Source organism: Ambystoma mexicanum, chromosome 12, assembly GCF_040938575.1.
Source record: "Ambystoma mexicanum isolate Mex_15411 chromosome 12, UKY_AmexF1_1, whole genome shotgun sequence".
Taxonomy (NCBI): Eukaryota; Metazoa; Chordata; class Amphibia; order Caudata; family Ambystomatidae; genus Ambystoma; species Ambystoma mexicanum.
Window position 1 is genome coordinate 852,897,715 of NC_090936.1, and position 27,127 is coordinate 852,924,841.

The window sequence follows — 27,127 nt, forward strand, 5'->3', positions numbered from 1 at the left end:
CTCAACTTTTCAGCATCCAGGCATGAAGGATGAGAATCCTTGTGCTGGGGTGAAACACTCTGCTGCTTGATTGAGTCAGTAGATCCTCCTTCTAAAGGATCGTCCAGAGAGCACATAGCAGCAAGTCCAATATGACTGGTTACCAGGTCCTCCGTGACCCTTCCGGTACAATCAAGAACACGGATGGCCTGCCCTGCTTCAACTTCCTAAGGTCCAAAGGAATCTGCATAAACAAGGCAGGGGGATGCATTTACAAGGTCGAACTCCCAGGGTATCACCAGTGCAAACGAGCTCCTGATCATCAGCAATGCCTCCATCTCAATGAGCGCTTTCTGGCTGGACTCTTTCAGCCCCGAAACAGCTCTAGCCCCTTATTTGAAGAATCTGTGTGTCTATATTGATTTAAACTTTCCTTGAAACCACAGATTAATTATCTTACGAAAATAAGAATTTTTCCATTTAAGAGCACTGCAATGTCAATCACCTACCTAGACACATAGAATCCAGGCTGTTGTAGCTCTGGTCCATTTTAGGCAAGACTCTGCCAACAGCATTGATCAGTCTTCCAGTTAAGTTCAAAAAATGACAGTAACATCTTCAAAAGACCGGCTTTGCAGCTCTTTCTTGGTGCTCCCTTTGAAATCATATAATACTGGCATTGTGAGAACTTCACTGGCTTCCAGCAAGTAAGCGAATTATCTTGAAATCTGTGTGCATTGTCCATCTATGCCATCTGTGTCTGATTGAGAAGCTTGTTACTGACCGTCCCACAATGTGCCCAGAGATTACCGAATCCTCAACCTTTTCGATTTAGCTGTATAGGTGGTAGGGTCTTTCTGGTCCACAATGTATAACATTGGAACTCTCTTAAAAACTGTCAATCTGACTCCTGACCAATTATATGAAATTCAAATTACATCTGAGGATTTGGATATTTACATAGTAAAAAACCCTGCACCCAACAACAACAAGCAATAGGAAACCACACCACTTGTCACATCACAGTCTCTACAGTTAACTAACGGCATGCATGTAGGAACAAGGCCATTTGTGCTGGGGGACTAAGCATGATACTATCTGCAGAATGCATGAGTTTCCATCTCATTTGGGAGCTGCTGTTATACACTTACATTAGTAAGTAGGGTAATTTGAAGAAAATTAAGCAAATGGCTCTGATCACTAAATCTTTCAGGGCACCACATAGCTCCCAACAACAAAATATAACTCAGCCCAAAAGTGGAAAAGCAATAATCAATGTATTAAGCATCAAGGAATCAAAAGTAGCTCTTAAAAGTAACACTGGTTCAGCTAATGGTAGTTATTATGGAATGGGATTGTCTTTATTAGCAAGAGAGAGGGGCGAGAGTGCACAGCTTACTTTCTTGATAGTGTATTTCGTTTCCAATGGAATGTTATTTTGTAAATAAATATGTTAATGGGGTGCAGCCCACTATCATGTGCCACCGTGTTGGGCACAGAAAATGAACATGGAGAAAAAGAGACCGAGGCAAAAGTGCCTTCGGTGTGGGCCGCACACCCTTGATTCCCACTAAGGGTTAATCGATTTCTTTTGTGATCGTTATTCAGTTAATAAAATCCAACTTCAATCGTAATTCACAGATATGTATATTTTTTAATTTTTCAATTGCTGTGTTTATGAAGCTCATAAAAAATTGTGCTTAATTGGTTAAACTTCACCAAAAAAGCTAATTATCTCAGTTGAGGCAAAACAGAAAACCCATCTGGCTAATGCATTTCGGATTGTATCCTTCGTCAGAGCCAGGTTAGTACTACACACATAATAATGCATTATAGGTGGATTTAGAAGGTTTTCAATGTTTAAATTAATAATTGTTCCGTACATCATGTGTAACAACCAGATATTCAAGAATTAATAACCAAAACAATCATAATAAACAAAACAATCATAATAAACAAACAGGGCGCCCACAAGGACAAACAAATATTTAACAAAAAAGTGAGATTGGAGAAAGGAGAAAAAACAAACAAGTAAGTATACATGATTGTAGACAGTAAAAATACAATATTTGCACAGATAATGATATTGCTCTATAATTCAAACAATTAATGGGACTAATCAACTGCGTGCTAGAATTGCCGATTAAGCCTTTTTGGTGACTATGGTGCTTAAAGGTAAAGTTAGGCAGCGTGTGCTTATTGTGCCAGAGTGTTGATAGTCATACTATATTGTGTGAGAATACCTGTGGCTAGTTAAACATTTCACTAACCTGTGTGTCAGTATGCAACCCACGCGTGCTGTCCGCGTGTGGTGTTTCTCTATGAAGCACTGCCTAGTGTGGGGAGAACAAATGTGTTATCTCCTCCGAGTAATTAGCTGCTATTGATCTATACGCGATCTTACTTCGCGTCGCTTTGTGCAAAGGTATGGCTTACCTGGAGCGTTCTGAGCTACGTCTTGCTCGATCAACTCCGAACAGCATCTGAGACTCGCGGTTCGTGTCGTTGCCCTGGGCAACGTTATGTAAACAAAATGGCCGTTTGTGTATAACCAAGTCGGCCATATTGGTAGAGGCAATACTGGGACATGAGTGGCATAGAGTGTGAAATATAAATGGCAAATGTAAGGGATGTGAATGTTAAGATATTAATTGCACATGTAAAGATATTAAAGCTTCATGATATCTGTGTATTTTAAGTTGTACCTCTAGCACATGTATGTTCTGATAGTAACGTCGTGTACCTCATGGCTAATTGGCTAATTGACCATTAATGTAAGGTCATATAACGTAAAGATATACTGTCTAGCATACATCAACAAAGGAAAATACAAACTAATAAATAATAAATGTTTACAACAAATGGTTATAGCAGAAAGCAACAGTGTTTTCAAATCGGGTAGTGATTTATACTTATTGCATGAGCATGAGACAATTTAGCATGTTCATTATTGATATTGCACGGTGAACAAATAGTGACATCATTACAAAAAGCAGTTGAGATCAAATTCCTCGTTGAGCCCTCGTGGTGCCAAGGAATCGAGACGATCTATCCAATAGGCTTCTCTTTGTTGCCTTCTTTTTTTCAAATCAGCATATATGCTTGTCATTTCCAGGGTTTCCAAAATTTGGAACTTGACTTGAGAGATGTTATGTTGCTTTGCATTAAAGTGTCTTGCTACGGCTGAATTGATGTTCTTATTGCGTATACATGATTTATGTTCATTCATCCGAATTCTCAGTTTACGCCCTGTTTCACCTACATAGTAAAGTCCACATGGGCAACGTATGCAGTAAATGCAGTTTTCGGTATTGCAGGTGCCATAGCTTTTTATCATGATCTTTTCTCCCGTGTATGGATGTGGAACCAATCCTCCTTTAATAATGTTATTGCAATTACTGCAATTTAAACATGGAAATGTTCCCGTCTTTTTTGGTTTGATCCTTTTGGTTCTGGTATCTCTTGTGTTAACTAGATAATCCCTAAGGTTGCTGGGTCTTTGATAAGCAAACGTTGGGGTCTCTAAGAAGAGATTCTTAGTTCTTTCGTCATTTTTAAGTATTGTCCAATGTTTATTTATACATCTTTTGATCTGCATACTTTGGGATGAATATTTAGACACATATACAAGTGATGGGGATTGCTTTTTGTCCTTTGGTGCTAGAGTGCTGGTTCTTGTTATTTTTTGTACCTTTTCTTTTGCTGTCTGTAGATCTTCATTCGGGTATCCCCTATCTTTAAGTTTTTTGCTTAGTTTTTCAAGTTCTTGTTCGTACTCTCTGTCATCACTGATAATTCTTTTTAATCGCAACATTTGACCATAAGGTAAATTCTTCAGAGTGTTTTGTGGATGGAAACTCATACGGTGTAATAAATTGTTCCTATCTGTAGGTTTTGTAAACAAAGAGGTAGTGATTTGTTGGTTGTTTACGTTCACCAGGATATCCAGATAATGGATTCCTGGATTGCCAATTTCTGAGGTGAACTGAATACGCGGGTCTATATTGTTGATATAACTTATAAACTCATTAAGTTCTTCTCTTGTGCCTTGCCAGATACCGAATATATCATCTATATAACGCACCCATGTTTTCAATTTGTTCTGCCATTCAGGTTTTTGCAAGATATGGGTCGTCTCGAATTGGTACATAAACGCATTAGCGTAAGCTGGTGCCATTGTTGCTCCCATGGCTGTTCCGGAAGTTTGGATGTAAAATTCCTTCTTATATTCAAAATGTGAATTCATTGCGATAAAAGAGAGTAGTGATAAGATGAATTCTTTCACTGCTCCTATATCGTTCTCCTGTAACAGGAGCCACTCTACCGCTTCCTGTCCCTTTCACATACGTGGATGTCTTCTGTATTAAACTAGACTATTTTTTGAACCCTTTAATACAGAAGACATCCACGTATGTGAAAGACAGTACACACTTTCTGAACATCATAGAGGGAGTCCAACTTACAGAGAACGACATACTTTTCACCATAGATGTGGTTAACCTCTACACAAGCATTCCACATGACTTGGGACAGGAAGCGGTAGAGTTCATACCGAATTCTTGAGATTGGAAATGAGTTGGATAGGCCGAGAGTTTTTCTCCAGAATATTGCCTCGTATTGTTGCAATTTCATTGTATGTTGATTAATTATTGTTTCTCCAGCGTATGTTAAAATAGGTACCACTTTTTGTCTATATAATAGAATTATTGCTTTTAGTGAATGGGTTCCAAATTTGACATGAAAATAGCGTCCCAATCGAGCTAGAGATCTTGCCTTTCTCTCGATATGGTTTTTCCATTCTTGCTCAGTTGATGTTTGATTATCAATGCACCAATATATTTGAATATTTTGGTTTCTTCAATCTCTTTTTCATCTAGTTGTAGTTTCGCACTTTTTCGTCCGGTGCTGTGTCGGCATGTTAGTCTCAGTAGCCTGGTTTTAGAGATATTGATTTGAAGGTCATGATCTTTCATGAAGGAGCCTACTTTGTTTAATGTTTTTTTAGACCAGATTGTGTTTTGTCCATGACAATGATGTCATCTGCATACATTAAGGTCTTTAATGGTTCATTATTGATCTTCGGTGGGTTCGCAAGTGGATCATCGATTGCTTGTAAAAAGCCGAAGGTGTATAGATTGTATAAACATGCAGCAAGGGGGCACCCTTGTTTGAGACCGTTCCAGGTATTAATTTCGTCTGTTACTGCACCATCTTTTGTCAGTCTTACTCTGATTGATGTGTTAGAGTAGAGTTGTTTAATCGGATTTAGAATGGCGGGAGGGCAGCCCCAAGCCGTTAGTTTCGCCCATAATTTTTCTCTACTCACCGAGTCGAATGCTGTTTTGAGATCTATAAAAACTGCATAGACTTGTTGTTTCTTTGCTATCGCTTCATACTTGATCATATTCAATAATAGCAGATTGACATTTGTACCGATTTTTTTGGCAAAGCCAGTCTGCCTCTTTTCTAGGAAACCATTTTCTGATGCCCATAGGTTGATTTTTTTCATTAGAAATCCAGCAAAGAGTTTTCCCAATGGATCAAGAAGGGCTATAGGTCTATAATTTGTTGGATTTTTCCTATTACCAGCTTTATAGATCTGGATTAATATCACCAAGGTCCAACTGTGAGGGATTTGTTTTGTGTTCTCCATTAGTTTAAGAAGTTTTGAAAAAAAGATTGCACATTCTTCCGGGGCAGATTTTAAATTGGCGTTAGATAACCCAACCGGGCCAGGTGCTCGTGATGGATTCAAAGAGACGATAGTTTTCCTAATCTCATCTTTGTCCCATTGTAGGTCCCAGGAGTGTTTGTTATTCAAGATGCTCGGTGGTGGCTGATCAGTATTTGCGTTGTAAAGGTTTTTGAAGTGTTCAGACCATTCTTCAGCTTCTACCTCTTGTATCATAGTTGTTTTGTTAGATTTACCATTTAGGAGCGACCACAGCCGTCTGGTGTTTTTCTGGTTTAAAGCCGCCAGAATGGCTTCCGCATCCGATTGTTTCATTATGGCTTTATGTGATTTTATGAAATTCGAATATTTTTGTTTTTCTTTTTTATTTCGAGCGCAGAAGATATTGTCTTCTGTTTTTTTGAGTTGGCAGATTTTTTTATATAGAGTCTTTTCCATTGTTTTAATGTCATGGTTAAATTGGTATTTGTGTTAGTTTTGGCAACTTCCACAAGTTTTTTTTTGGTTGTTGGTATTTATGGAGAATCCACTCGTAGTTGAGTTTTCAGTGACCCGGTAAATTTGCATTCTCAAATTTTGTCAGTAGTTCTGGCATTTGATGTTGTTTTATTCAAATTTTGTTTAAGCCATTGTTTATTTCCAGCTCAGGAGTATCAATCGTGAAGTTTTGGGTTTGAGGGACAGTCCATGTTATTGAGATTTGATGATGATCGCTATTCATTTGAGGATGATTATCAGTTCTTAAAAGGTTTTTTAAGACCTTTTCTGAGATGAAGATATATTCTATAATTGAATTGGATTTTTCTGAAGTCCATGTTGGAGGAGGTTTGTCTTGGTCATTTTTTGGTTGCTCGGTCAATGTTAATTTTCTGATGCAAGTTTCTTCAGACCATTTTTTGGCTCTCGAGGATAGGTTTGCAAAAGTTAATCTCAAGTCTTCAGGACTATATAAATGAATGTTCAGGTCACAAGCTATTATAAATTCGGATGAATGAATTCTGCCAATTGAGTCAAATTTGTCGAAAATTGAATCAAGAAAAATGTTCTCATTCATTGCTGATGGGTTCCAATAAGTGTTGAAAATTGTTAAGTAGCTTGATTGCTCTTTTTCAGTTTGAATACAAATAGTAATGTATTGGGCCCACGAATGTAGATTTTGTTTTGATACAATTGACCAGGATGAGTTAATTTCGCCTGCTGACGGTCAGCCTTGATGTGTGGTAATCGCTGGATTCATTATGTAGCATGGCAAAGATGGGGCAACCTGGTTGGCCATGAGGTACCATTTAAGGTCTGGGGCCCCGAGGACTCCCAAGGTACATTAGCGTATTAAGATTTTCCTGGAGATGCTTGGGGGTCTCCCTTTCCAAATAAAGTGGAACATTCTTGCTGCACCCATCCTGTCTGTCAGTTTGCATAGAAAAAGATTAATAGTGTGCCTCTAAAATTGCTCACTAGCTCATGCTTCATGCCAGTTCTGAGCTTCAAATATGGGGATTCAATATGGTGTAACCTTTAGATGCCACAGAGGGTACCGAAGGCAGTCATTAAGCTCAGAGAAAAATATATATATATATTTTTTTTACAAGCCCCTAAATCCTGCATTGAAGAAATGTTCAAAGATCATATCCATATTTGCAGTAAGAAAACATTCATTATTAATAATAAAATGCTCTTACTTCACATGGGAAATTTCATTTTCAAGTTCAAAATTCTTTTTTCTCAATTCTTCAACCTCTTTTTCAGATTCTAAAGTTCGTACTCCAACAACATGATCAGCAGTAATACCACGGGTCTTGAGCTTCTTCTGGAGAGCAATTCTTTCTTGATCAGCCCTGCAACAATGTGTTTTTAAATACAACTTTTATAAATGTAACATTTATGAATAAGATTTATATTATTTTCTCATTACATGTACATTAATTGAGAAATACAAAGAGGAAAGTGATCAGCAATACATGCTTCAAAGAAACAATAGGGAACCAACCAGTATCAGATCAACTGACATGATAGTTTCAAGCACTGTATTAATTATGAGCAAAAAAGCAGAGCACATTGACACACAAGTAGTGTAAATGCAAACAATACATTTTAACTTACCTGCAAGCAATAAATGAAAAGGTTCAGCACCTTACGGTAACCTTGGTTCAGATGAAGCCAGCTTCCAAGTCAAAAGTGTGATGATTTTCAGTGAATATAATTTAACATCCCATGGATACATTAAATAACCAACAACACTTCCTGAGGTACTAATTGAAGATGGATCTATCTTGATAATGCAGCACTCGAATGCTGAGCACAGTTTATGGTCCGCATATTAATGCAGTCTACAAAGATGGGCCTAAATCAAGAGATACATAAATAAAAAAGAAAGAGTGCCCAAGTCATTTTCCGACAAACTAAACCCATGAAAATTTGAGAAGTGAAGTTTAAAAAATACCTAAATAAGAATAAAGGAGGTCCTTTGGAATCTAAATGAGTTAACCTCAACAGGATTCAACCGATACATGTTATACGTTTCAAAGCCCATGTTGATTATGCATACCAACATGTGTTTCCCTCTTCAGGATGTCCTCAGGGTTTAACATGGAAGTCGTAACATTACACTGAATAATGCAGTAAAGGTACAGTGAATGATTATACAACCATATTAAAAGAAACATCTTGAGAGGACCGCATTTAAGACAACATATGTTTAAATACAGTACATATCATGCACATCTTTTTCAATGTATAGTTCTGACCCAGAAGTTGATAAAAAGGAAGTGGGTTCTTAGTTTTGGCCTTTTTTAAAGCCAATACCTTTAGATTAATCAGTCAATTGTGGCTAAGAATTGTATTTATTTATTGGGTATTTATAATGTGCCTATACAGCAAAAGGTCTATCAAGGTGAAAGAATACTTACCCATTTCTCAAGTGCTGAGCTGCATTAAGTGTAAAACTGATTAAGCAATTGTGTCTGAACATTGTTGAGTGTGTCTCATGAAGCAAAGATGAACAAATGACTTACCTCTCAGTAATGCTCTTTCTGATGGATTAGTCCTTTGCACCACACATTCCTCATTTTTGATATTCTCACTCAAGCACCAGCTGGCTTTGGAAAAAATGATAGCCACCAGGGAAGCCCAGTGCAGCTCCATGGTGGCTCCGCTCGGCACCATTGCATGTACAGACGCCAGACATGACATTGGGGCCAATATATATGGAGTCACTGGGCGTCAGAACATCATTTAGGTCTTTTTCTCTAGCACTCAGCGGCTGACTGACCGCAGACAGAACAGATGATATGAATGAGCTATTCACCAAAGGGAGAATGTCGGAAGGGCAATGTGGAATCTGTGGGAGGAAGGAATATCCGAAAGGAAATTACAGAGGGGCAGGGAATCTGTTCTTCTAATTAATACCTTTCTCACACAGATCCCTCATCTTAGACTGAGCGATAGAACCATTACCTACACCACAAAACTCTGGAGCACTGCTCGGCCAAAGCAAGCAACTTAAAACATGTGCTGCAAAAATCTAGTAGCTGCTTGACAGATGTCTAAGATCAAGTCCCCCTGCTGCAGGGCAGATGTGGCAGCCAGGGCTCTGGACAAATTAGCCCCAAGACGACCAGCAATATCCTTCCCCACCATATCATAACATTTGGAGATGCATAGAATGGTCCATCTGGACAGGGTCTGTTTAAAAACAGCCCTGCCTACATGAGCCCCAGCTAATGGATGATGGGGAGGAAAAATTACAGCAAGATGTTAAAGAGATGAAATTCTGAAATTCTGAAACAACCTTGTGCAGGAAGAATAGTATCTCTCCCAGTCTTGTTCACCCATCTTGAGGAGGCGATTACTCACCATTAAAGTGATTTTCCTGGCAGCTGTCTTACAGAACATTAATGCAGGAGCTCAAATGGAAGAGAATAAGAAAAGTCCAAAATTATTCATATGCCATCTATGAATAAAAAAACTGCCATGGGGGGAATTGGTTAGACAATCCATGCAAAACCTGCATAACAGTGGGGATCGTGAAGAACAAGCACTGATCTGGGGTTCTTTTAAAAGAACGAAATTGGAGTCTGGAATCCCAACACAATGCCAATCTACAGCAGCAGGACTTACCTGGCAAAGGCAGTTGGACAGATCAAAGGGTCCAGACCTCTCTCCCAACACCAAGCCGAAAGCGTACACCGCCGGCAGGAATAGGGAGATTTGGTGGCAGTCCTCTGAGCGGAAAAGATCATATCCAGGACTTGATCCAACACGTCCCACTCCTTACACCTTAGCCTCCCAGCAGCCAAGCATGAGCGTTCAGGCTGCTGAAGCTCAGATAAAGAACGAGGTCCCCAGAGGACAGGTCAACCCTTACAGGGAGGGGCAACAGAGAAGAGATAAACATGTTCAGAAGCTCTGGGTACCATGTCCTCCGGGTCCAATCCAGAGTGATCAGAACCAACGTGGACCTGAACCTCTGCAGTCTCCTGAGAATAAAGGAGATTTAATTTCTGTTTGACAACCAAAACATCTCCCAGAACTCCATGCAGAGGAAATTCCCTGGAGAAGAGCAGGACAACTCGTACTTCCTGTTCATACTAAAAGCGAAGAGGCCCGCTTGAGAAGTTCACAAGAAGGCAAAGTTCTCCAGAAATTTCTGCTTATTCAGGGCATCCAAAATGACATTCTCTGCCCCAGCAAGATGGGCAGCTGTCAGAGACAAGTTGTTCTCCAGAGCCCAGAACCAGTCACATTACCTCCCTGTACAGAGGTCACAACTCCACATCACCCTGATTGTTGAGGTAGTGCATGGCCAAACTGTTGTTCATCAGGATCACTGCGCAATTGCCTTGCAGAAAGAGGGAAGGCAACCAAAGTCAACTTGATAGGCTGAAATCGTCAAAGTAGGGGAAGGAACAAGTTACTTACCTGTAACTGTTGTTCTCCAGCATGGGTCTGGCATGGATTCACATGCTCATGAATATTCCCCATCGTCAGGCTGGGAATCCTCGGTAAAGAAAAAATCAGTATCAGTTTCGTTTCTGATCTGTCTTTCGTAGCAGTAACCAATCACTGATCTCTGCGTCATACTGACCACAGCCAATGACTGCCATCTCCCTAAGCCCCGCCTCTGGCAGCCATCTTCAGATTTGGTAGCACGTGAAGTGGCAGTATGACCAAGTGAAGAGCCGCAAAGGGGTAGGCGGGAGGGTTCGCATGTGAATCCATGCCAGACCCATGCTGGAGAACAACAGTTGCAGGTAAGTAACTTGTTCCTTCTCCAGCATGGGGTCTGGCATGGATTCACATGCTCATGAATATAAGAATACATAGCAGTACACACATGCACAACCACGGGAGGTGGCAAAGGCTCAACATTAAGCAATACAACAACTCAGCATTAAGCATCTCTTACCTCCTCACCAGGCTCACCTTAAGCGAACAGGTTGCGCAGCACTGCTTGGCCGACCCTGGACTCCTCCCTGGAATCCCGATCGACGCAGTAGAATATCGTAAAGGTGTGCGTCGACCCCCACGTAGCAGCCCTGCAGATATCCAGCAGGGGCACACCAGATAGGAACGCCGTAGTAGCAGCGATCGCTCTGGTCGAATGGGCTCTCGGACGGCCTGGCAGCGGTCGGTTAGCCAACCGGTGGCAGTGCATGATGCAGCCGGAGAGCCATCTGGAAATAGGAGACTTCGAGAGAGCCTTCCCTTGATTCACAGGTCCAAAGTTCACAAACAGCTGTGATGTCCTCCAAAAACTCTCGGTGCGGTCCACGTAGAACTTCAGCGCTCTAGCCACATCCAGCGAGTGCAAAGTCCTCTCGGCCGGCGACGAAGGAGACGGGAAGAAAACAGGTAACACCAGGGGCTCTTTAAGATGGAAGTCCGACGGCACCTTGGGCATAAAGGAGGGGTGCGTCCTAAGCACCACCCTCGAGGCATGGAAAGTCAAGTACGGTGCTTTGCATGATAGGGCCTGGATCTCTCCCACTCGTCGTGCGGAGGTAATGGCCACCAGGAATGCAGTCTTCCACGACACAAACTTCATCGGTGCGGAGTGCATCGGCTCGAATGGAGGCCCCATGAGCCTAGTCAGCACCACCCCACGCCGGGGCCTTCACCGGCGAGAACGACCGGAACAGTCCTTTCATAAACTCTTTCACCAGTCGATCGGACCAGAGGTATATCTGGAGATCGCCGCCAGATGAATCCCAGCCCAGGCTTTGCCAGCGATAGCAGGTACGGCAGCACCTGAGGGGCCGTAATCCGTAGGGGGTTGATCTTCTGTGCTCGGCACCAGATAGAGAACCTCTTCCACTTGTGACCGTAGCATTTGAGAGTCGAGGATACCCTGGCCTTTGCAAGAACCTCTCTGCAGTCGGCCGGTATATCGTACCCTCCAAACTCTAGCGCTGCAGGAGCCAAGCCTGCAGGTTCGGCAACGCCGGGTCGTGGTGGAAGATGGTGCCTCCTTCTCTAGAGAGAAGATCCGCGTCCGCCGACAGCTTGATGGATGGGGACGTTGACAAGTCCAGAAGGTCCGGGAACCAGATCTGCCTCGGCCACGCCGGTGCGACGAGGATTATCCTGCACCTCTTGAGCTGGTTGATGAGTCGAAGCAGCAACGGCAGCGGAGGGAACGCATACAGGTATAGGCCGTCCCAGGGGAACGAGAACGCATCGCCCATGCTTCTCGGCTGGGGAAACCTGCTGGCGAACCTCTGGACCTTCGAGTTCGTCGCTGTTGCGAACAGGTCGATTTGGGGTTTGCCCCATCGTCGGAAGAGTTGATCCACCTGATCCTGGCGCAGCACCCACTCGTGACACGCGCACAGCTCCCTTGCGAGCGAGTCGGCGATGGTGTTTCTTTCTCCTGCCAGGTGGAAGGGAACCAGGAACATCCCCTGTGCCTCCTTGGATAGGGCTGGGGATCTGGTACCTCCCTGCTTCCGTATGTAAAACATTGCCGTGGTGTTGTCCGTGAAGATCCGCACCACCTTGCCCTTGAGCGACGGGAGGAACGATTTGAGAGCCCAGAACACGGCTCGGAGTTCCAGGATGTTGATGTGCAGGAGCTTCTCCTCCGGGAGCCAGAGGCCTCTTGTGTGGAGATCTCCGGTGTGGGTACCCCAACCTTCCAGGGAAGCGTCTGTCGTCACCGTCTCCTGGTACTCCGGCGTCTGAAAGTCCTTGCCCGCCGTGAGGAGCGCTCGAACGCCCCACCACTGAATCGCCCGCCGGAACACCTCGTTGAGGGGGACCCTGTCTTCGAAGGTGTCCGTCGCCTGCATCCAACGGGCGTCGAGAAATTCTTGAAGAGGGCGCATCCGTAGTCTGCATAGGCGCACCAGGTAGATGCAAGAGGACATCATCCCCAGGAGGGACTTGATGGACCTCACCCTGGCCACGTCCGTGGCTAGCAGGCGCTGCACTTTGCCCAGAATGGTCTTCGTCCGTTCTTCCGCCGGTGCCGCCAGGCGCCTCACTGTATCGAGCTTCGCTCCCAGAAACAGGGCCACCTGCGACGGCACCAGGTGGGACTTTGGGTAACTTATGGCAAATCCCAGGTCTGCGAGTAGCTGGACGGTCCTCACAGTGTGTTCGACGGTGAGTTGCCTCGTCCTTGAGCGGATGAGCCAGTCGACCAGGTAGGGGTAGACGTGAATCCCCTGCAGGCGCAGCCGCGCCGCCACAGGTGCTAGGCACTTGGTAAAGACCATGGGGGCCGACTTCAATCCGAACGGCAGTGCTCTGAACTGGTAGTGGCGTCCCTGGAGGACGAACCTGAGGAACTTTCGGTGACTTCTGAGGATGGGAACGTGGAAGTATGCATCCTCCAGGTCCAGCGACGATAGAAAGTCGCCTTCCTCCAGCTGTCCCAGCACGTGCTGGAGGGTGACCATCCTGAACTTTTGTGACTTGATGTATTTGTTCAAACGACGAAGGTCCAGGATGGGGCGCCAGCCGCCCGTCTTCTTCCTGACGAGGAAGTACAGTGAGTACACCCCGGAGCCCCGGAGCCTCTTCGGGACGGGCTCGATGGCGCCTTTCCTGAGCATCGCCCGTACTTCCAACAGCAGTTGCGGGACGTGATTTTCCTTCCTGGCCACAGGTGGAATGTGAGGGCACTTCTTCAGGAATTCGATAGAGTGTCCTCTTGCCAGGGTATCCAGCACCCAACGATCGGTGGAGATGGACTTCCACACGCCGATGAACTTCGTCAGCTGGCCTCCCACTGGGGTGCTTCGGTGGGGGCCCGAGGCCACGGCCGGTTCAGTCCTGCTTGGAGGTGGTGGTGGCCTTGCCGCCCTGGCCACCTTGCAGACGGTGGCGAGGTGCTCCCTGCTTGCCGCGACCCCTGTAGGTCTCCTCAGACGAGGAGCGTGCCGCCTGGCGGTAGGACGACGAGCCACCGCTGGATCCCTTGGAGGCCCCCTGTCTGCCTCCGGAGCTCCGAAAGGGCCGTCGTTGCTGAAGGGCTCCTAGGGCGCGGGCCGTCTCCGTGTCCGTCTTTATGGCTTGGAGGGATTCGTCCACCTCCTTCCCGAACAAGTTGCTGCCGTCGAACGAAATGTCCAACACCCTGGTCTGGACGTCCTGACGGAAGTCGGTCGCCCGGAGCCAACCCCGTCGTCGTAGGCAAACTCTGTTGCCCAGCTGGCGGAACCCGGTATCGGCAATATCGGTTGCCACCGTTATGGCGTGGTCCGATGCCACCTCGCCTTCTTGAAGTATTTCCAGGGCCTCGGACCTCTTGTCGTCCGGTAGGAAGTCCAATATGGGGGCCAGCTTAAACCAGAGCTCCCTGTCGTAACGGGCCACGATCGCCAGGGCGTTGGCCGCTTTGATCGTCGTCGCCGCCGACGAAATGACCCGTCGCCCAATGGCGTCCAACTTCTTTCCCTCGCCGTCCGGAGGGGAATTCGACGTTGAAGCTCCTGACCCCGCCGCTTTCTTCTTCGCCGCCGCCGAGACGACCAAGTCTGGCGTTGGCTGGCCATGAGGCACAGGGGAGCGGTCTCGGGGACCCGGTACTTCTTCTCGTACTGGTCCCGTTTGGCTGGTGCCGTGGAGGGGTTCTTGAGTCCGACAGGCCCTCCTCCCAGATGTCATCGATTAGAGGCACCGCGATGACAGTCTTCCTCTTGGCCTCCCGGCGCTGATAGAGGAAATCTTCCTTTTTCTGCTCCTCCGGGCAGAGCTGGAACAATTCGGACGCCCTGGCGATCATGGCGTGGAATGAGCCAATCTCGTCGGGCGGAGATGCCTGTGCGACGGGAGACGGGAGACCCGTTCCGTCGTCGTCGCCGCCCTCAGAACCCGTCGTCGAGCCCACCGCACCCTCATCTCCCGACTCGTGGGAGGATGAGGAGGGAACTGCAGACCTTACGGGGGCGAGCGGAGGAGAGGGTTAGGCCCTCCGTCATTTGTTCTGAGGACTTCCCAACGGGCCAGGTTGCGGGTCCTCCGGCCTGGGCCGTGGTAATCTCGTCCTTATCTCAGAGCATAAGGACTGGATCGCAAACAAAATGGCCGCCGAGCTATCCTGAGGCCTAGGTTCCAGCTGCGCCGGAAGGGAAGGCTGCTCTTCCTCGCCATCGTCGTCTTCCTCGGTTATCTCCCGAGGATCTTCCTTGCGGGACCGAACCTTCTCGAATTGTACTTCGAGATTCCTCGCGACCTCGGTCAGTTCCCCCTCCGAGGCTGACTCCGAGCTCGAGGAGGCTACTGTGCCCCCCACCCCTTGTTCCATCATGGGGGCCATGACGATGGGCTGAAAAGAGGATTCCCTCCTTGGCGGCAGGGAAACTCTAGTCCCGGAGGAAGTCTCAGCTGGCGGGGTCTTTGCCGGCTTGGCCAGAGTCGCAGCGATCGCCTCGATAGAGGCCTTTGCCTACTGGGTAGGGGCCTTCACCACCTTAGGTGCGTCCTGGGCCTTCTCCTTAGGGGGAGGGGCGGCGCCTCTCTCCCCCTCTCCCGAGATCGGACGGGGCTTCTCCCGAAGCTTACCCGGGGTCTCGGACTTACTCTTTTCCCGAACCGGAGCGCTGGCTCGCGGTTGATGGTGCCGGGGAAGGTGCGCCCTGACTGGCGACCGAAGAGCCTGACCTTTCGGCGCTCCCGGAGCCAGCGGACTCGCGGCGCTTCGCCTGGTGTTGGGCCCCCGTCGCCGGGGCGCCCGCTCGGACCCTTTCTTCTTCTTCTCACCCGTTGAGCCCTTCTCCAATCAGCTGGCGAGACGAGATCGACGGTCCCTCATGGTCCGCTCCGACAAGTTCTTGCAGAACTGGCAGTCCTTCTCTACATGAGTCTTGTCCCCATGAAGACAGTAGAGGCATCACGAATGTTCGTCCTCCTTAAACACATTCTGCAGCCCGCATCCAGGGCAGCTTGGGTCCGGGTGACAAACTCGCATCCTGGGCCATCTCGAAATAGGCCGCGAATCTTCTGGAATCCTCCAAGAGGTTGATTCGACGAAATCTTCACCCTTGAGGGGCGTAGGAAAATCCTGCAACGGGTACCCGTTAATGGGAGTAGAAACGGTGGAGCTTGAGGCTCGATTAACCGAAAAAATGTGAAAATTCACCTGAAAAAGCGTGAAACACGCAGTAAAAGCTCGAGATCTAAGCACGAGGACTCCCAACACTTGAACGTGCGGTAAAAATCTGAAGATGGCTGCCAGAGGCGGGGCTTAGGGCGATGGCAGTCATTGGCTGTGGTCAGTATGACGCAGAGATCAGTGATTGGTTACTAATACGAAAGACAGATCAGAAACGAAACTGATACTGATTTTTTCTTTACCGAGGATTCCCAGCCTGACGACGGGGAATATTCATGAGCATGTGAATCCATGCCAGACCCCATGCTGGAGAAGACAATCTTCTCTCTCGTGAGACGTGCCACCAACAGTTTGGGTAAGACCATGAGTGCTGAGGAAAGACTAACTGACAGGACTATGTACTTCCTGTGCGTAAGCTGTATCGACATATGGAGTCCTGCCTCTCAAGGGTGTGACAAATGTTTAGATGTCATCACTTCTCCCCAAGGGGGAGCCCCTTCCCATGAGTCCAGGAAGGTGAGGCTGCTACCCGATAGTCCCCCTGAGGGGGTACACAGCAGGAGGATCCCATGTGGAGACTCCCCCTCTACGGACAAGGATGACCATCTAAGGGAAACGCAGTATGACGCCCCTCACCCAAGATCCTCATATATCCCTAGCCCTAAACCCAGTTCCACACACCTCCCCTCCATACCACAGACATCCATGTGTCTCTGCAAAACCCAGTACTTAAGTTCCACCAAGACGAGAAAGAGTAGGGACTACCCAAGAGAAAAATCCTTGGCTTATACTGGGACAAAGAAGAGCAAAGACTACTGAACTGGATTATTTCCAAACAGCCCTTTAAGATGAGTAGGAGTACCCTTGAGATAGATGGGCTTGCAGATTCATACTCCTGCATCAAATAATTGAGACAACTGAATAATTTGGCAAAGTGAGTCTGTTTAATGACAAGTTCATAAAACGGGGAGCACAACGAACATCAGCAATCGCTCGATCTTCTCGCTCTATTTACTTTTATAAAAAACACAATATTTATAGCAAAAACCTGTCACTGCTGACGTACAGCCTGCGCAGGTACTAACTTCATTCTACGCAGCAAACTTAAAAATCTAACATGCAATGTGATTAGTTATAGGAAGGTAACTTAATATAGGTACTACATCTGTGTATGGTAACGGGGAGAGGGGATTGGATAATCAATGTCAGGTGGGGCAACTAAGCCCTCCCTTCAAAATGGCCACTATGAATGTCACTAAAAGTACGACGTACCATTGGCTCTACCCACAATAGGACCCTAGATTACATGGTCCACTAAGATTGGGTTGGCATCTACCCCACTCATACTTTTCCACCTACGTCAAGCAGCGCACTGAAAGAACATCCCGGTGCAGAGAAGCTTGTTGGCACCCCAGCTTCCCACCAATTATGCTACAATCAATCATCACCTCAGTAGTCATGTGTCAATTACTGCTTTGTAGTTTGGCCTTGAGTCTGCTCTGTGCTCTGAGAACTTTTAAGGAGTATGGGCGTGGCGGGGATCCATTGCGTAGGTGTGAAAGTGTCTCTCTTACAGCCTGCCTTTGTCACATGACTGGACACCGTGAAATTGACTTTTCTCTGTGTCTTTTCATATATTTGATTTAATTCTACCAATTCTCTGATGTCTGTGACTTATCTTGACCTTTCAGAACGGGATCCTCTGTTCTCTTCTCTCCTTAATTGTATCCAATGTTGGCTTATTCCAGCCAGATAAGACCTTGGCTTCTTGGCATGGTCATCCTTAGCTGAGTTTTGCTCTCTCTTGATTCTCGATTTTCTTTCTGTGACACACTTCATTTGAGGCCTTTTGTAACCTTTGTTCAATTCTGCTCATATGCGTAGTGTACTTGCATTCATACATAAAGTGCTTCTTGAGGTAAATACTTGTAAACGTTGGCGTTTGCCACAATCTATTGACTAGTAAGCATAAGCTAGCTTCACGATTTCTTTGCCTCTTGCAGTTATTTGCATCTGTACACGTTTAAACTAACTAAATATCATCATCATGTACGTGGTATACGTTTCTTCATCTTGAGCCCAAGCTGTCACTTATCCGTGGTATCGCCTTTATCTTCTGTCTCTTGTCAGTAGTCGTAGGTTATTATATCTTCTATAAGTGCGTCAGTCCAATTTCTTCTGACATCACCATTCATCTTCCTTCATTATCGTCTTTGTTTCTTCTGGGATATTTCATTCAAACAACAGTCATATTGTCTAGGATGTAGATATGGCTTTCTTAATAGATAACTTACTGTCCAGGTTTTCTTAGGTGTCGGTATATTAATAGGTGCGGTTACACTGATAGGTACTGGGCAGAGCCCATGTGCTGCGCTCTGCTGATTTCACTGTTCTTCATACGTCACATACTTTGGTTTGAACTGAATAGGCAATGGGAGGGGGCAACTGGAGTGGGGGCTATACTTGACACTTACTCTTGACCCCCCTCTGGGCGTTTCATCGTCCACTCTCACTTCTTTCTTTGCATCCACTTTTTCTTCATCCTTCACTTTTATTTCGTCCTCTGGATCCAGACAATCTGGTCTGAAGTAATGCTTCCTTGGGGTCCATATCTTTATCACTCCCTTCAAGCATCTTGCTGTTCTCACATACTCATCCTTGTTCCATGTCATCAGTTGGCATTCTCCACTTGGACTGCAATAAATCCATCTTCCCACATATTTTCTATGATCCCTTGGACACAGGATCTTTGGTCCCTCTGGTGCATAAATGCTGGCCTTCACAAAGTCTCTTATTTCTTCATCAGTCAGGTCTTTGGGCTTCCATCCTGACTCAACAACAATCATGATCTCTGTTAGGCAGAATTATATGCAGTACCCTTTGGGAACACTACACACAATTACGACTACAAGTGACAGTACAATTTCACCTTTGGTACAAGCCTGTACTAAGCCAGACTTATCTCAAGAGTAAGTGAGCAGTACAAATAGTTACACAAAGGACAGCAATTACTATGATTCAGGCAAATACTGACTCAAGGTTTCTAAGTAAAAGAATATATATTTATTTACTCAACAGTTGTATAACATTTCACTATTCTAAGCAAGTCAAAAAATCCCAGTCATAAATACACCACACCACTTCCCTTCCCTTAAATTCCCGACAAGTTAAGCTCACAAAATGAAGTGGGAGCAAAATGACACTCCAGGGAGGGAAAGAAAGTTATTAGAAATTAGGCAAAACCAACAGGTAAGTAAGCAGGGCAACTGAACAAGAGATACTACAAAGTTAAGATCAAATAGAAAAGGCTTAGGATTCCAAGATGGCCGCCGGCACAGTGTGATGTGCTGACGGCGCTCTCCGGACCTGGCCGTTAAAAGGTGCCCACCACCCCGGCTGCAGACTCGCTGTGAGCACTGTGAGCACTGCATGTTTTCCCGCGGTGTCGTTGGAAGAGGATTTGAGCGGAAAAATCCCCGGCTGGGGTTGAAAACCATCCCGGAGCATACCCCGAGGAAAGCACCCCCGGTCTGTGAGGCCTTTGTGGAGCGACGGCGGCCATCGCTCTCGGAGCGTGTGGAGGAGGGGGTGGCGCACCCGAAAAAGACAGGGAGCTCGGGCACTGCATTCTCCCTAGTGAAGTGCTTGTTGGCTGCTGAGGAGTTCCGCGGAAGGGGGGCCATCGGAGCAGCGGCGATTGGTGGCCCGGCTCCCCTCGAGGAGCCCTGGTGAGCGCGACTCTGGGAGAGCCTTAGCGCCAAGCCCGCGGGGTTGCGGCAGTGCTGGCGGAGGCATCAGCGGACTCGACTTGATTGCGGCGCACCACTGGCGATCCCCGCATGACAAGGAGCACAGACGCGGCGGGCCCCCCGGGTGGGGCTGAACACCCGGCGACATTCCGGGGCGTTGTATCAGGACCTGAATTGTTGGATGAGCAGAGGAGTGGAGTTGGTACCGGCAGGCTTCTTTTCTGCATGCTGCATCGAGTGACACCCGGCCTGCTGAATGTGAAGGTACGCGGGCAGGGGAGAAGGTGGGTGGCCCCAGAGTGCAGCGTGGTGCACCCAGTGGTACCTGTCAGCTACAGGTCTGTCCAGTACACACCCCCCGGCACCAGAGAGTCCCAAGACTTTGTTTGTGAAGCCGGTAGCTACTGTTGGGGCTGCTGGAAGCCCTTTAGGAGCGGAGGGGCCCCAAGGAGGAAGGTGGAACGGGCCAGCCCGCGGGGGTGGAGGAGCGGCACTGGCACCCCTGATCATTGAGGGGGCTCTCCCCCAAGTGCTGGCAGGAGCCGTACTAACCCCGCACAGTGAGTCTTTGGAGGAGTAACACACAGGGGATCAGCTGGAGTGACTGTGGGGCTTGCCAGGGGGAGGGACGCTCCCAGACCCTCAAGAAAAGTGAATAACACCAGCATCGTACCCGCTCTCGCCGGGAGCTGAGGAACGTTGGGGCAGGGCGAGCGGGCTGGGACACTCCACACAGAGGAAACATAAGCAGGATGTCCACGAAACGTAAGGGGAAAGGGGGGGAAGGCTCCCCACTCTTCGGGGGAAGTACTGGGCACCCTTCAGGCGATGTGGCCGGCTGAGGCGGCGAGAGAAGGCTCCAGGGCCGTCCGTGGGAAGACGGGAGAGGACACCACTCAAGGGGAAGTGGAGGATCTGGCACCCTTGCCCAGACATCAACTTTTAGGGGAGTTGCATGCCCTACAGGCAAATCTGGCGAAAACCTTTCAGGAACAATTCCAGCTAATGCGCAACGACTTGAATGAAGCCATTGGGGAGTTGAAGCAAGAGATGAGTCAGCTGGGGGAGAGGACGGATGTGTTGGAGGAAGGCCTGCAGGAGATGGGCAACAATATTTCTGCTAACAGTGAGGCTATAGAAAGGCTGGATGTAGCCACGAGAAATCTTGAGATTCAGATGGAGGACTTGGAGAATAGATCCCACAGGATCAATATAAGAGTGAAATCGCTGCCGGAATCAGTACCAGACAAGCCTTTGAAGGCGGTGCTTCAGGGCGTCTTCGCTGATATTCTCGGGGAGGATAACCCTGAGGCAGTGGAGTTAGATCGGGTGCATAGAACTGGACGATTGAACAAGGGACAGTCAGCGAGGCCGAGAGATGTGTTGGCAGCGTTTGCCAGATACGCCCAGAAGGAGGCGGTTCTCAGGGCAGCAAGACCAAAAGAACCCATAATGTATGAGGGCCAGCAGATTGCTCTTTTCCAGGATTTGGCGGGCATTACACTCATGCTTCCGTTTCACATGAGCCCACTGCTGAAGGTCCCCAATGAAAAGGCGATTCGATATAAATGGACCTTTCCATTTGGTTTGACTTTCGAATGGGAGGGAGCCCAGCGGCGGGTTACATCTCTGCAGGAGGGGGCAGACCTCTTGGGTTTAGACCTTGAGGAAGCCTCTGCTACCACGAGCCAGAAAAGTGGGCACGGCCGTCCAAGGCCCCGACCATGGGAATGGACAACAGTTGGCGATAAAAAGCGTAGAGGATCAAGACATGGTGAACCGCAGAATAAAGGGAAGCCGGGCTCACAGAGCGGCGAGAATAAGTCACAACCCTAATTTGTACTGGGAATGTCAGAGGTGGTGGGCCTCAAAAAGGAGGATGTAAGCTGGCGGGTTATTAGGGGAGAAAACATGTTGGAAGCTGAAAGGGCGTTGATGCCCGTATTAGGAATGGGGAGAGAGAGGAAAGGTGCTATCCTTCGGGGGGTGGGGAGAAGGGAGGGGAGAAGGGAGGAGAGGGGGCGAAGGGGGGGAAATGGGGGCGAAGGGGGAGAAGTTGGGTGATGGTAACTAGCAGTCGGGTGAAGCAATGGTCAGGGGAGCTCTCTCAGGTAGCGGTAACTACCTCTGATGGGTAACATTTCAAGTGGCTAACACATAATGTGAGGGGGTTGAACACCCCCCTTAAAAGGAAAAAATTAGAGCATTTTACACGGAAAGAAAAACTGGACTTTATGGGGCTCCAGGAGACACACTTGAAGCGTACAGATCAAGGTAGATTAAAGTTGCGCGGCTTCGACCAGATTCTCCATACCTCCTGCCAAAATAAGACAAAAGGGGTGGCTTTAGCCATCAGAAATACGGTGGACTTCAGGGTTAGTGAGGTGATTAGAGATAAGGAAGGCAGATATTTAGTAGTCAGGGGGAAATTCCAGGAGGCTCCATATACTTTGGCCGTGGTGTACGCTCCCAACTCCGGTCAAGAGCTATTTCTACAACGATTACTCAAAGTGCTAGAGGAGCAAAGTTGGGGTCAGATTGTCATAATGGGGGACTTTAACATCGCTTGGAATGGGGAGAGGGATAGATCTGGGAGGCGAGAAGGAGGGGGAGGGGCAGTAATGTCGGCAGACCTGAAGGAAAGGATTGGCAGGATGGGGCTACGAGATTTATGGAGGGAATTGAAAGGGGAGGAGGACGGTTACATTTTCCTGTTGGGAGTTCACAGGTCACAATCCAGGATCGACTACATACGGGTGGGTGTCGGTAAGCTTGTTGGGGAGTATCCGGGAGGTCGTCACCGGGCCGATTGGGATAGCAGACCATAAAATGGTCTCCATGGTGATGGAGCTGGGTCGGAGGGCAAAGTGTTTGTGGGGCAGGAAATTACCAGAAGCCATACTGAGAGACATGGAAGTGCGGGAGAGGGTTGAAGAGAAAATCAAGGTGTTTTTCGAGAGTAACAGAAAAGAGGACACTGACGAGGGTATAAGGTGGGATGCGTTCAAGGCAACTCTCACGGGGGAATTTATAGCCTTATCAGCCCACCGGGTGAAGCAGGTACAGGCTTTGGAAGCCCAATTGGAAGCGGAGGTGGAGGCAGCTAGACAGGCGGCGGGAGATACCCCCTGTCAAAAAGCAATGCGAGAGTACAGGAAGGCACTGGGTCAGCTGAATCTCCTGCGTACAAAAAAGCCGGGAGCGAGCCCTATTAGCCGTCAGGCAAAGGTATTATGCTAAGGCCAATAAAACCAATGCTCTCTTGGCGCCTCTACTACGGGGCAAAAAGGCGAGAAATGCGATTACAGCATTAAAGACAGGCTCAGGGGCCCGGGTAACTAGGCAAGAGGAATTACAGGAGACTCTAGCGGAATACTTTGGATCCCTGTACGCTTCACAGCACCCAGATGATGAACTGCAGGAGCAGTTCTTGCGAAGGGTGCATTTGGGGGAAATTAGCCGAGAAATGAGGGATGCCCTGAATCGGGAAATTTCGGAGGAGAAAGTAAAGGGGGTTATAAGAGGCCTTCCAGCACATAAAGCTCTTGGTCCAGACGGCTATACTGCGGTCTTTTATAAGCTATTCATCTCACAGGTGGTGCCGCATCTGGCTTCATTATTCAACTCATTCCGCCGATTTGGCAGGGTCGCCCCGTCCATGGAAGAAGCTAAGGTCACCCTCATCCTCAAACCAAACAAAAACCTGGAGGAGAGAACGTCTTACCGACCCATTGCCTTAATTAACATCGATGCTAAGGTCTACACTAAGATTTTGGCGAATAGGCTCGATTCAATCCTCCCATGCCTAATACACCCCGATCAGGCCGGGTTCATTTGGGGAAGGCAAACTGCTGATAACATCATGCGAGTGGCCCATATAATTGGAAAAGTCCAGAAAACAAACACTCCCGCGGTCATGGTGGCTTTGGATGCGGGGAAGGCTTTTGACCGTGTGGAGTGGACATTTCTGTTTCGGGTTATGGAAAAAATGGATTTGGAGGGGAGTTTATGACAATGGTGGGGGCCAATTATCAAGCCCCTACGATTAGGGTGATGGTGAATGGGGCAGCCTCTAGGTTAATCCAATAGCAGCGGAGAACAAAACAGGGATGCCCGCTTTCCCCAATACTTTATGCAATCTATCTAGAGTCTTTATTGCAAGCAATCAGGGACTCCTCGGAGATCCGGGGCATTCCTTTTGGGGGGGGGGGAACAACAGAAAGTTGTGGCTTTTGCAGATGACATGCTGCTTATGCTGTCGGCTCCAAGGGATTCACTTCTGGCGAGCGTGACTTTACTAGACGCCTTTGGGGAAGCCTCGGGCCTAAAAATTAATACTAATAAGTCAGCAATTCTGAACTTAACGGCAAGGGCAGTGGATAGAGAGAGCCTAGGAGAGAATACTTCCTTTCAGTGGAGCCCGGGAGGGATTCGGTATCTGGGGGTGAAAATTATGTCGACTTTAGGGGGGTAGTACGCAGCAAACTTCCCTCCGCTCCTCAAGGCAATTAAGAGGGACTTTCTGCGATGGAGGAACCTTAGGGTGTCTTGGATGGGGCGGATAGCCGCGGTTAAGATGGTCACGCTCCCACGCTTGTTGTATCTTTTTCAGGCGATCCCTCAATCGGTCCCAGCTATTTTTTTCAAGGAATTGGGCAAGCTGACAAGAGAGTTCATTTGGGAGGGGAAAAGAGCCAGGCTGGGGGCTAGACTGCTGATGGCACCTAGGGAGGAGGGGGGGCTGGCATTGCCGGATTTTTGGCAATATCATGAAGCAGCACAATTGCGCATCATAAGAGAGTGGCTGAAGGGAGATGAAGGAACGCAAGATAAATTATGGGTGAGGATGAACAGGGCTGTGGCACAGCGGAACCTAGCTGAAGTATTGTGGCTCCCTAAGGAGCATAGACCCAGGCATCTCTACCAGAGTACTATTACTAAACTGATGGCCGATACATGGGACAGACTGTCGGGTCCTAGGGGAATCACTACTTTCCCATCACCTTTCACCCCATTTTTGGAAATGGGGATTTCACCCCGGGTTTGGAGAGAGGGGCATTTGCAAAATGGTGGGAAGGTGGCTGTAGGAAATTGTGTGACATGTTCCGGAGGGGGGAGTGTTATCTTTTAGCGATTGTAAGAAGGATTTTGCTATACAAGAGGACGACAGGTTCCGATATGCACAGATACGTCACTGGGTATTACACCCAAATGTCAGATTGCGGCTACTCGAGATCCAAACCAATTTGAGAAATTCCTACTTACTAATGATGGCACCAAAGGGCTTATCTCCAACATTTACATGCAGCAACTCCTTGGGCTTATATGCGGGAATGGGAATGTGTCCTGGGTCAAGAAATAGGTAGGCTGGAATGGGAAGGATTGTGGAGGAGAATACCAAAATTGGCCAAAGCTTCCCAATTACAAGAAGCATGGTACAAGATTTTATTTGGGTGGCATTACACCCCCGACCGGCTACATAGAATATACCCCTCGGTATCGGGTGAGTGCTGGAGGGGGTGCGGGATGGCAGGTACGGCGGAGCATATTTGGTGGAAGTGCCCGAAGATTCTGTTAGGGAGAATTCTCTGTAAAGGCTAATTTCCCAAACCTAGTAAGTCCCCAGCAGCTTTGCTGGATTTCTGGAGTTTATTTTTTTCTCCTGCTAAGAGTGAGACTCTTTTCCTCCCACTCTTAGACATGATTTGAGGTGTTCCTTTGACTTTGTATGTGTTCTATGGGCTATGGGGTCCTTTACCCCATAGGTTTTCATGTGTTTTTGATATGTGGGTTACACAGCACCCTCCGTGCAGTAACCCAGGGGTGTCGCAGCGACCCCCCAACATAGACTCCATACCCTGGGACTGACTACCGTCTCCCAGGGCATGTAAAGTCACCATTGGCTTTACTAGTCTTAAATTGTGAACAGAACCAGTACAAACCATCATATTGTGGACGTACTGGTCGGGGCAATTAGATTGCCCCGGGGTCTGTTGTTCGAGGGGGCACTGTCCAGTCCCCCCGACTGAGTTTTGGCTGGTGGCAGTGGATACTACTTTTTATATTCGACCGCGAATATATTCTTATGGGATTTTCCCATTGTTCGAGGCTACCACATTTTAACATAGCCTCGAACATACCACCGGTTTATTAAATTAATATAAATTCACTGGTTGGTATTTTTTGCCGAAACTTGGTTCCAAAATGGCGTTTGTGTTCGCTTCTGTGACTCCAACCCAAGTCGGGCCCTTTGTTCCACTTTTTGGCAGGCTTCTCCACAGAAGCCTCCAAAAGTGGTGCCACTCTGTCTGGGTACCACAGGGGGTGTGGGAGGGGGTTTAGGCACCCTGGACTGAGTTGCCTCGGCAACTCAAGTCGCACTCTTGTGTGATTGGCCCAAGTGGTGAGCCGCCCGGCTCACCACTTAGCATGTTTGAGGGACAGCTAGGCTGAATGAATGGGGGTTTTCTGCATAAAAGCAGGGCTTTGGGGACTGGAACTTCAGAAGTCGCCACAGGACCTAAAGAATCCGAGGAGGGAGAAGCCGAGCCGACCTGCAACGACGACACCACCGGTGGAGCCCTGCTGAACCGTCTCACCACTTTTCCCGACGACAGAGGAGATCTCCAGCCCGGAGAGTCTTCTTCCTTTGACTGGTGGGGATAACCAGTTTGCCCGTCTTTTCGCCTTCCTGGACCATCTTGTGGCCGCCTTGCACATGCCAAGCACCCTGGCAACCGGAATACCACGGTTTACCACTACCGCGAAGAAAAGGGTGGTACCTTGTAATCGGGAAACTCTGCGGCGGGTTTCTTCCCTGGCAGCGCAACGACCTGCAGCTTTCCCTCCACGTCGAGACCTCCTCTGCCTCTGGACGAAAACACTGACTTGCAACCGCAGGAACAACTGCCCCGCTGGAGCGTTCTTCCCACTTTCAGGTACTGTGTCCCGTCTGGCTTCCCTTGCGACAGATCGTTCGGGGTGACAGTAAGTCCTCGACTTTCTAACCTGGGCTAGCCTGGGACCTGTTAACTAACTTTTCCTGACTTGATCTCAATCTTTTGTGAACTTTCTACAAATACTCATAACCCCACTGTGTGATCCTGGACACATTTCGCTTGCTCTCTCTAAGAGTGGGCCTGGCATTTGAAC

The 27,127-nt window shown here is 47.7% G+C and overlaps 1 protein-coding gene across 4 annotated transcripts in view; it reads right to left on the reverse strand.

Moving 5' to 3' along the window:
• Nucleotides 1–27,127, reverse strand: part of CEP290 (centrosomal protein 290) — a 3,224,991-nt gene that overhangs the window by 825,269 nt on the left and 2,372,595 nt on the right. For all 4 annotated transcript variants that reach the window (XM_069629332.1, XM_069629331.1, XM_069629333.1 and 1 more), the window contains one exon: nucleotides 7,351–7,506. In XM_069629332.1, the coding sequence (XP_069485433.1) occupies nucleotides 7,351–7,506 (156 nt within the window). The remainder of the gene's footprint in view (nucleotides 1–7,350; nucleotides 7,507–27,127) is intronic.